The sequence below is a fragment of the Lactuca virosa genome, chromosome 6 (assembly GCF_052849685.1).
Source record: "Lactuca virosa cultivar CGN04683 chromosome 6, Lactuca_virosa_CGN04683_v6, whole genome shotgun sequence".
Lineage (NCBI taxonomy): Eukaryota > Viridiplantae > Streptophyta > Magnoliopsida > Asterales > Asteraceae > Lactuca > Lactuca virosa.
In genome coordinates, this window is record NC_136431.1 from 227,077,155 (window position 1) to 227,089,435 (window position 12,281).

The window sequence follows — 12,281 nt, forward strand, 5'->3', positions numbered from 1 at the left end:
CATCTTTTTTCTTAAAATTCTTATCTCGACGAGTACTACGATTGTCCTTTTGGTGACTTTAGCTAAAATTCAACCATCCGCTTTTAGGTTTTTGACATTGTAACTTTTTGTGTGCGGCTGACTTTTATATTTTATAAAATTCAAAACTTACTCTTACAAGATTGGATGTTTATAAATTTTATATTTCTGGGATCTTGTCGATGTGTACTTTCTATATATATATATATATATATATATATATATATATATATATATATATATATATATATATATATATATATATATATATATGTTTTGGCGCACAAAATTTTAGCTCGTTGGGCGTTTTGGCTGATTTTTCTTATATATTTTAATACGAAATTTTGTATATTTATCATAGTTTGATAAATATGACATATTAACTCTATTATACATGATGTTTGTTAGTTTTTGCGATTTAATGATCGGTAACAATTTTCACAATTGTTAAATTATATATCTCCGCTTGAAGAAAAAAAAATATTAGCATCTTAGAATTACTTGTGATATAATCCATGAAGTAATTCTTTAAGTGTGATTTTATCCAATACTCAAAATCTCCATTTCCTAAGTAATCATGAATATTGTAGCAACCCATTGCAATGTCAAATCTCCATAAACAATCTGCAATCTATTCAGGACAATCTTAATTCACTACTTACTTCCAAATGTATGAGCAACTATGGAATTCCGAATATCAAATCATTTAGGAAGTAAAAAATGCAAAGTGAAACACAATAATAAATAATTGAAAAAGGTAGTACAATACACATAAGTAATTCTCTATTATTTAATCACCAAAATCAATTTAATTTATTTTGTTACAATGTTTCAAAATTTTCAACCAACTACTAATACTAATATCGTCTCTTAAGCTAATGCTCCTAGCATGCTGGTTGTGTTTAACCCTACTCAGAGCCTTCGTGAAAGGATCTGCAGGATTGTCTTCTGATGATACTCGCTTCACCAGGAGATTACCTTCTTCAACCCTATGTCTAATATAATGGTATTTTATGTCGATATACTTGGATCTACCATGACGCTTTAGTTCTTTTGTCAAAGAAACCGCCCCTTCGTTATCACATAAAAGTTTCAATGGCTCTTGAATGGTGGGGACTACTCTGAGATCGCCGATGAAGTTCTTCAACCAAGCCACCTCATTCGATGCCTCACTTGCTGCGATGTACTCTGATTTACAAGTAGAATCAACCACTGTATACTTGGAACTTTTCCAAGTCACTGCATCACCATATAACACAAACACCCATCCTGACTGAGAACAAAAGTTTTCTCAATCTGTCTGAAAACCGGCGTCACTATATCCACTTACTCTCAACGTACACTACCACCAAGGACTAGAACCATGTCCTTCATCATTCATAGATACTTAGAATATTCTTAATTGCAGTCTAATGAGCTCTGCCAGGATTGCCCTAAAATCGAATAACCATGCTCAAAGCATAAGACATATTAGGGTGAGTACATGCCATATCATACATGATCGAAGCCATAGCCGAAGATTGAGTCTTACTCATCAACACCGAAGTTTGAGTCTTACTCAACTTAATAGTATGATGGATGGGTAAATCCCCTTTCTTTGAATTTTCCATGCCAAACATTTTAGTATTTTATCCAAGTATGTACTCTGACTAAAGCTAATAATTCGTTTCTCTCTATCCCTCAAAATCCTTATTCCAATAATATAGGTCGCTTCCCCTAGGTCCTCGATGGCGAAACAGTTTCCAAGCCAAGTTTTCACTTATTGCAAGGTCGGAATGTCGTTTCCCATAAGAAGTATGTCATCAACATATAATATTAGGAAAGTCACTATACTCCCACTAGCCTTGACATACATACATGACCCATCCTCACTCCTATAGAAACCACGTTTCCCATAAGGAATGTCAAAATCCTTATTTGTTTACTATTATTTTTTTAATGATTATTATAATAATAGTTAGGTAGCTATATTGCTAAAATGGTGAAAGTACAAGACTACAAGTGCTTTTCTGTATTTCACCATAAATGATCAAAATTAAAATAAATCGATTTGAATTTGATTCATTTAAACATTACAAAATGAATTAAGTTGTTTAGTTATTTATGATTAATAAATTTAAATATTTTAGTAAACAAACGATACAAAGTCAATAAAAAATTATTGATTTGCTTAATGTTTTTCCTTTCTTTCTTATAAACAGAGGGATCTTACTGGCCGTTGATCTTGTAGGCAAACATGCTTTGTTTGGGGGAACTTTTATTTGTATTTTCACAATTTCATGTTCTTTATTCATAAAACATGCTGATTATTTATTTATTTTTTCTTATTAGGTCATAATGAGCAAGAATTTTGGTTATTTTTCATCTTGATACAAATATTGAGAAATTATGGAATTCCATTTCATTTACCTTTGTTAAATGTCTATTATGTCAATACAATTAGGTAAATTGACTGTTGAGTTCTTTTTTGTTCAATTTGGTGCCTTGAGTTTTTTATAGTTTGGATTGGGTAGGAGTTTGATTTAAACCAACTAAACCTGCATATCTATAATGTGCAAAAAAAAGTCTATTCATAATGATGACAAATCACGAAACTGATATGTCAGGTGCATAGATTTCCATATGTGTGTTACATTATGGAATTTAGGCAACAATAGCAACAAATTTTTATTTATTTGGTTTTTTATAGCATCATACTTTTAATTCTTTGTGTTACAATATTATACTTTCCTAGTTATAAAGATTTAAGTATTACAAAATGAATTTAGTTGCTTAGTTATTTATGATTAATAAATTCAAATATTTTAGTAAACAAACAACACAAAGTCAATAAAAAATTATTGATTTGCTTAATGTTTTTCCTTTCTTTCTTATAAACAGAGGGATCCTACGGGCCGTTGATCTTGTAGGTAAGCATGCTTTGTTTGGGGTAACTCTTATTTGGATTTTCACAATTTCATGTTCTTTATTCATAAAACAGGATAATTATTTATTTATTTTTTGTTATTAGGTCATAATGAGCACAAATTTCAGTTATTTTTCAGCTTGATACAAAGGTTGACAAATTATGGAATTCCATTTCATTTCCCTTTGTTAAATGTCTGATATGCGAATACAATTAGGTAAATTGATTGTTGAGTTTTTTTGTTCAATTTGGTGCATTAAGGTTTTTACTATTTGGATCGGTAGGAGTTTGATCCAAACCAACTAAACATGCATATCCATAATGTTTAAAGGTCTATTCATAATGATGATATATCACGAAATTGATATGTCAGGTGCACAGATTTCCCTATATGTGTTAAATTATGGAATTTAAGAAACAATAGCAACAAAATTTTATTTATTTGGTTTTTATAGCATTATAGTTTTAATTGTTTGTGTTACAATATTATACTTAAAAATAAGTTTGAAATGAAATCCGACCCCCGCGGGGATACTTTCCTAGTCATAATGATTTAAAAAAAATACAAAATGGATAATGGTTTTTGAAAATGAATATCTCATCTTTCATAATTTACCAATGTGAACTTTTTAGAATTATTGATGGGTTGATGTTATAAAAAATATACTAAGATTTTTTGGGATTATATATTTATTTGTTTTTTTAAGAATGATATATATATATATATATATATATATATATATATATATATATATATATATATATATATATATATATATATATATATATATATATATATATATATATATATATATATATATATATGATTCGGCAATTCGGCACGTTAAACGGATTAAGGTTTTAGCGAAAAAAAAATCAAAACAGTCATAAACTTTTGTATTTCAAAAACTTTACACAAATGACAAACTTTGTTGTTCGGGATATATTTTTCTATAATATTATTTATATTAATATCTAATGAAAGAAATACTATTATTATTTTCTTATTTGTCTTATTTTATAAATAAATAAGTTTAGAAGTCAATGATAATAATAATAAAATTAGTAAATAAAATAATAATTAAATATTTAAAAGAGTGAAATGATTAAGTTATAATAAAGTAATATCAAAAGAAGTAAAAATAATTATGCTAAATGATATGGTAATAATGACCTAAAAGATGGGTCTAATTGTCTATGAGCATGGTAGGTTGGTGTGTCTCTAGTAGGACCCATTAAGAAAACTACAAAGCCCTAAGGGAACCCTATGTATTTTCGAAAATAAGGGTGGATGCTAGGGTTTTAAAAACCCTAGCCATTTGCAAAATTCCATGGCCTTTAGGGTTTAATTTCTATAAACCTTAATTTTGATCTATTCATTAATATACTGAATCAAATAAAAACTATCGCTTTGATACCATTGATAGGTTTTATAGGCTATAACACAAAGCATGAGGCGAAATATTTTAACCCTTAAGTTCATATACAACCTATTTGGATCTATGTTTTCTCTATTAATAACAATGTTCTATGAACATCAAGAACCCTAAGGAGGCCTTATTATAATCAAAATTATCAAGGGATTAGGGTTTACATACCTTTTGATTATTATAACAAATAATCAAAGCAATTTATTTCTTCAAATGTCTTGGAAAAAAGCACCAGAAATCCAATGCCTCTAATGATTTGTACTCAAACCCTAGCAATTAGAACAGTTGAAGAGATAGGAGTGGGAGTTGGAATTTCGGCTATTCCTTTGGTAGAAGTGATGGACGAAAATGAGGAACCAAGGAGCTCTATTTATAACTGATATAAGGAGCCTTGAAAACTCTAATTTGAATATAATATTATTATTTCAAATTTGGTAATTTTCCAACTCCTTAATTATCTTTAAAGATTAATCTAAAACCCTTAAAAAACTCCCCAAAACCGTTCATGACCCATGGAAGGTTCTAAAACCTCTCTTGTTTAACTATTAAGCAATTACAACTTAAGTCTCTACACTATTAATTAATCCCAAAATTAATGCCAATTAAATTTTGATTAATTACTAATTAAATAATACTATTTCTAATTAATATATTAATATCATAATATATTAACAAATTATTTATTTCTGTTTATTAATCATATAATAAATCAATAAATCAACCTCTATCTCCAAAAGTCAATCTAGTAAATTACTAGTTCTGAGGGCAACCCAAAATGACTTTGCTTCCATTTGTAGATTTATACAAATTTAGTTATGATCTTAGACACATTAATCCAACAATAACATCCATTTTCAAATTTTAAAATGGAATGTAAAGAGAATATAATAAAATGGAATGAAATTGAAAAAAAAAAAAAACTAAAGGAGAATGGAATGGAATTGAAAGAAAGAAATATATGAATTTAAATTGGTAGATAAAAGTATTTAATAATAGAAAATTTACATTACAAAAGAAGTTTGAAGCCGTTGAGAGGAATCACGGATTCCTCCAACCGTGTATAATGCCAAATCCTCAACCCGCAATGCGACGGAACAAAGCTCCCAACAGCAGGGATTTGAACCCAAAGATAAAATATAAACAGAGACAAATTCAAAATAATATGTACTCATTCTATTGTTAATATAAAAATTAGATACATCAAATATTCATAAAAAAATTGAGACAAAATGATTGCAACTTACTTTTCGTGACCGATTCAATTTTACTCACCTCATCTCGTCAATGAACTAGAACCCATTATGTCAGTTATTTTCAACCAATCAAATTGTACTACGTTATAAATATTTACCTACCTCTATATATAATTCTTGATTGGTCACGTGATCAATTATTGGTTCTACCTCTTGTCTTTCTTCTCGACAAATCTTGTACGACGTTGGCTAAAGGTGTTCGTATCATTAAGTTATCATATTCTAGGCCTAGCTAACTTACGTACACAGATTAATATACTTTGACCTATAGAGTATTAGAGTTATAAAATTTGGTATCATTCAGTCCGAGGAAAACAGTTTCAATACTATGAGGGAGTCCGAAAGTGCTTAAGGTTATATCATTCTCTACTATTCGGATTTAATAGAGGTACTAATTCTATAAAAAAAAATTAATTATTAAATTTATTACCATAACTTTGTAATCAGTTTAATTTTGACCTGAATAATTAAAATTATTTAATATATATTATACATATATTAAATGAAAGAATAATCCAATAGGCAATAACTCAAATGTTGAAGTGTTCATGTGTGGATGGCTCATATTGTCTTATAGTTTACATTGTAGAAAATTTAATTTATTATAGTTGGTAGAATCACGTTGAAAAAAAATGATTTTTTTTATTAAATTACTATAACTATTTTAAATTTAATTAGAAAATGAAGATATTTCATCTATATAAAGGATCAGAGGGTGTCTCAAATTCATAACTCAGATCCCACTTCTGTTAGTAGAAATGGGAACAAAAAGGAAGATGTCTTCAATGACCACCCTTTTAATCTCGCTTGCGATAGTTATGATTTCTTTAAGCTTGCCTTCATCGGCCACGGCAGCCTACCCTTACTCATCTCCACCACCACCTCCACCAAAGAAATCGCCACCACCACCACCACCTAAGCATCATTATGTTTACAAGTCACCACCACCACCACCGGTGTATAAGTCACCACCACCACCAGTATATAAGTCACCACCACCACCGGTGCATAAGTCACCACCACCACCCGTTTACAAGTCACCACCACCTCCAAAGAAACCATATGTATACAAGTCACCTCCACCACCCGTACCCGTTCACAAGTCTCCACCACCGCCAGTATACAAGTCACCACCACCACGAGTGCACAAATCACCACCACCACCTGTTTACAAGTCACCACCACCACCGGTTCACAAATCACCACCACCGCCTGTTTACAAGTCACCACCTCCACCTCATTATGTTTACAAGTCACCACCACCACCCGTTCACAAGTCATCACCTCCAACTACACCCGTTTACAAGTCACCACCACCACCTCCGGTTCACAAGTCTCCACCACCACCAAAAAAACATTACATGTATAAGTCACCACCGCCACCTCCTCCGGTTTACAAGTCTCCTCCTCCACCACCACCAAAGAAACCATATGTATACAAGTCACCACCACCACCAACTCCTGTCCACAAATCTCCACCACCACCAACACCAGTTTACAAATCTCCACCACCACCTCCACCTGTGTACAAATCCCCACCACCACCGGTTTACAAGTCCCCGCCACCTCCTCCACCTAGGAAACCTTACATGTACAAGTCCCCACCACCTCCTCCACCCCCAGTGAAAAAGTACCCACCCCCGCATTACATCTACAGTTCACCACCCCCTCCTCACCATTAAGGAGTGATCGCCATCTTTAAGGATAGTAATAAGTTTATATTCTGAAACTCCAAGAGAAATAATAATCCGGCAGGACAAAAGGGTTGAAAGTTTTACGACTTGTATTTGATTTATGTATTCAATAAATAGTTGCTTCTTTCTCTATGTTTGATAATAAAAATATAAATAAATAAATTTGTTATTTTACATCCTTTATTTTTGTTTTATGCTTCGTAATAATGAAAACTGTGAACTTCAATTTCTTTATTATAAATTTCAATGCATTATTTAACATTCAACTTCATAATGATATTCAAAATTTTTAATTAGACTATTGAATTAGGCATGTTGTACATTATTTGTATTGGCCCATACTTTATCTATCTGTCGATAACACGAATAGATTAGCCCATTTAACTATAAATTGTATTTAATCACTAAAACAATGCAAAGTAACGTATAAAAAATATCCAAAATTATATGGTATAAGAGAACCCTTCACACCTCCCTTTCTTCTTCCTATCAAGTTAAACCTAGACCACCACCACCAGTGTCATATTGCTCTCATCGGCAACCAGTGCTCTACTGTCGTCGATCACCTCCCTACCTCTCGATATTTCTCTCATGGCCAATATCACTGCCTCCAACAACAAATCTTATGACATCACTAACATAAAAGCTTATGTTCTTTTTGTTCTAGATCTCAACCAACTTAATTATGATGCTTGTAGAAAGTTAGTTGAAACTCAATGTACCAATGGAAATTGGTCCTTATGCTCCAACTGGTTTACAACCCACATATACCTTCATGGTTGCCATATGGCCTATCATGGAAGGCTTATATATGGATAACCAGAATTGTCGTCCTGGTATTCTCCTCACTCACCTGCCACTGTCTCGCAACAGCGGTACCACAAGAGCAGTGGCAACAACCAAGATTTTACCTCCTCACAGCCAAGTATACTCAACACAGCTCCCTGCAGTCTCGTTACCCTACCTCACAACGACACCAACTCATTGCACTTGATGCTACCATGCCTTTTTTCTCCACAATGGGAGTAGTTTCCACATTTTGATGATCAACCAAACGTCGACTGGTTTAGGGACTCTGAATCCAATTCTCACCTAGCCTTGAATACATGTATTAATCTCACTTCCTTTAGCTCTAAAAGAAAACATTAATCTACTCCTTGTGGGTAATGTTCCCCAATTCCAGTCACTCACGCAATTCAAACCAACATCAACACACCCTATTAACCTTTCCATCTTAATAACCTCCTTGTCACATCAATATCCTTGAGAACTTAATCTTTGTCCACTGATTAACAAAAGGCAACCATGATACTATTCATTTTAACGCTTGTAGGTTTTTTGTAAAGGACTTTTGAACCTACAAAACTCTTCTTAGGTGTGATAATATCGCGGAGCTATATCTAGCCACATCGTCTATTCATAATTATGTTGCTTTTCTTTCATCAAGTGTATCCTTATGACCTTAAAGGCTTGGTCATCCCCGACATTAATGTCATAAAGTCTCACGCATCAAATAATTTTATTTCTTGTAATAAAGGCAAACTTAATGTTTATTCTCAAGCTTGTGATCTTGAAAAACATATTCGCCTTATTTTAAGCACTTCAAGTTCTCACGTTTCTAGTATTTTTGATATATGTCCATTTCGATATATGGACATCATCTATACCCGGTATGAGTGGAATAAAATATTATGTCTTGTTTTTGGATCACTTCTCTCGCTTTCTATGGTTTGCCAAAAAACATATATTTTCTCTAAATTCCACATTTTCTTGTATATATACAAATTCAATTTAGATATTAAATCAAAGTCTTACAATATAACAATAGGAGGGCGAATATGGCAACAAAAACTTCTAAGACTTTGTTTTTTCTTAGAATGGAATTTCCTTTCATTTTTCTTATCCTTGCACTTCCCAGCAAAATGGGAAATCATAATGTATGATCCGAACAATAAACAATATCATCTACATACTTCTTTTCCTTGCAAACCTTCGACCAACATATTTGTTGGAAACCCTCCATATGAAATCTTGATTGCTCAATCTCACACTATCTATGTCAATCCAAAACAAAATTCCACTTGTTTAACTTATAACACCCAAATTTCCTTAACACTTTTAGTGCTATGGTTTTTAAACATGTCATTACAAATAGTAATGGTTTACAAAAATAAGATCCACCAAAAACCATTATTAAACTGTTTAGATCGGTGTTACAAATTCATATCAAACTAAACCATTGCAAGCAATTCAAGAGTTACAAAAAATCAAAGATAAAACACTACAAGAAATAAAGACAATAGGGGAGACGCCATTAGCAGCTACACACACTTTTAGCGACGACACGTAATTTGCGGTTTATGTGTCGCCGCTAAAGGTGGAAAACCACGATCCGCGTCAAAAGAAATTGGCTAACCCTATTCGTTGATCTGGACCTAATTGGACGGCCGTAATCGAAGATCGCTTACTGTATTAGTGGCGACGTCAATGGCAGCGACATCGTCGCCGCTAATACGCCAAAAAAATACGATATTTTTTTTCCCTCGTGAAGGTGTCGCTGCTAAAACCCTATTGTCGCCGCTAAAGCCTCCCCATCGCCGTAAATAGCCATTGCCGCTAAAGGTCGTCGTAGATATACCACTCTTCCTCCATCATTTTCTGTATTATGTCTTCTTTCACTCTCATCGTTGACGATCGATACCCGAAATTGTACCAAGCCTTCATAGCCTCTATCACCAACGACGACAAGAGCGTCATCACCGACGACAGCTGCCGGATTTTGCTAAGTTTTTTTTCCCATCGCAGCTTGCAGATTTTACGGGTGATTCTTCGAATTTTTTTCCGAATTTTTTTTCTGTCCACTGACTATGTAACGATTTAGGTGTTTGATTTTGTGCATTAAGCTTTGTTAACCTCAAATTTCGGGTTGTCATCACCACCACGAAAGCTAGCAGATTTTTTTGCCACCACATCACCACCACAACACACCCACAAGACCACCACAAATTTCTTTTCGTTCCACCACAGGTTCTATTCCATGTCATGAAGTATTCTAATATAGTTCTTCATATTGTATGCATTATGTATGTATGTAATGTGTATGATATAAGTATATGAAATAGAATACATAAATGTATGCAATGTGTATATATTGGTATGTAATGTGTGTATATATGTCTGGAAAAAATGAAAAAAAGTAGGATGCTATAATGGAAAAAAGTATAAAAAAAAGTATGATGCTATAATGAATATGTAATATGTGTATATATGTATCAAGGGCTTTTTTAGAATGTACAATGCTATAATGGAATAAAATGAAAAAAAATAGGATGCTATAATGAATATGTAATATGTGTAAGATGTATGTTTAAGTGTATTTGACTATATTGTAATGTGGATGATGTATGGAAAAAATGTGTGTATAATGAATATATGATGGAAAAAATTGAATCGAAGTAGGATGCAATAATGGAAAAATCGAAAAAAAGTATGATGCTATACTGAATATGAAATGTTTGTAGGAAGCATGTTTAAGTGTATGTGTATGTATAATGTGAGTATTTATGTACGTAATGTGTGTATATATGTATCAAGGGCTTTTTTGGAAAGTACAATGCTATAATGGAAAAAATGAAAAAAAAATTAGTTATGCAATTTGGAAAGTACAATGCTATAATGGAAAAAATGAAAAGAAAAAGTTTGTGTATTTGTATGCAACTTGGAAAGTATAATGATATAATGGAAAAAAATGAAAAAAAAGGTTTGTGTATTTATATGCAACTTGGAAAGTACAATGCTATAATGGAAAAAAACAGTTTGTACTTTACAAATTACATACAAATACACAAACTTTTTTTTCATTTTTTTATATTATGGCATTGTACTTTCCAAAAATATTGTAAAATACAATGTTATAATAGGATAAAATATGATACTATAAATTAAAAAATATATGCCAAAGTACAGTGTTCAAATAGAAAAAACAATATAATATTTAAACTACAGTGTTATTAAATAATAAAAATCTTGTAAAGTACAATGCTATAATAGGATAAAATATGATATTATAAATAAAAAAAAATATTGAAAAGTACAATGCTTAAATAGAATAAACAATATAATATTTAAAGTACAATGCTATTGTAGAAAACTTAAAACAAAATCATATGCCATAAATAACAAATAATATACAAAAGTAAGATGCTATAAATGGCAAAAAAAAATTCTTCTAAATTCTATTCGTTTGTGTGTCTTCTTTGTAATCATCATGAGTCTAGAAATACCCGCCTAACATTGATTTGGAGGTTAATTTCGAGCTGTCCGCGTTTTGGGAATGGTTTTTGAATACTTTATCTCATTTAGGATGTGAGCATGTATTCCATGATTGTTTGTTTAAGAAAGATTCAGTTGTCATTTTCTCTTTGCTTCTCGGGTATACTTGGGAGCTAAGGGGAAATGCTGCCGAATTTTTCTTGAACAGACAATCATGTAAAACACGTTCACATATGAGACAATTTATTCAAAAGGTGGGTTTAGAAGCATACAATGTGAATACTCTATCCGTTTCTGATAATTTGTTCCCGTGTTCCCGTGTTGGGGATACTTTTTGAATCATCGACTTTATAAATACTCAACTTGATATTTGTATCCCTTAGAGTAAACCCAAAATACTAAACTATGTTTTAGTTACATCATGTCTATTGATAAAAGCTGGACTACTAATCCACATTGTCAATCTCCTGAGTTCCAACTGGGACTCGAATCTTTTGTCGAGAGATCCATGTGACACCTACATACTAAAGGTGAAACAAGATGTTTGTGTGAGCAATATTATAACCGTTACTTCATGGATCTGAAAGCAATGAGACGTCATGTTCATATATATGGTTTTAGTCGGTCATAGGAAATGTGGACATATCATGGTGAACCTTTAATTCCTCCGGTTGTAGATGTCGTAGCGCCAAGTAACGAGATGTATGAT

At 32.0% G+C, this 12,281-nt stretch overlaps 1 protein-coding gene across 1 annotated transcript; it reads left to right on the forward strand.

The window, feature by feature from the left end:
* Window positions 1-6,333: 6,333 nt before the first annotated feature.
* Window positions 6,334-7,474, forward strand: LOC145120348 (uncharacterized). Its single transcript, XM_079056175.1, has one exon. The coding sequence runs from the start codon at window positions 6,365-6,367 to the stop codon at window positions 7,286-7,288; it is 924 nt and encodes a 307-aa protein (XP_078912301.1). The 5' UTR covers window positions 6,334-6,364; the 3' UTR covers window positions 7,289-7,474.
* The last annotated feature ends 4,807 nt before the right edge of the window (window positions 7,475-12,281 follow it).

Bases quoted from the DNA above. Each gene is read 5' to 3' on its own strand.
- LOC145120348 (XM_079056175.1), top strand. From the start codon at position 6,365: ATGGGAACAAAAAGGAAGATGTCTTCAATGACCACCCTTTTAATCTCG.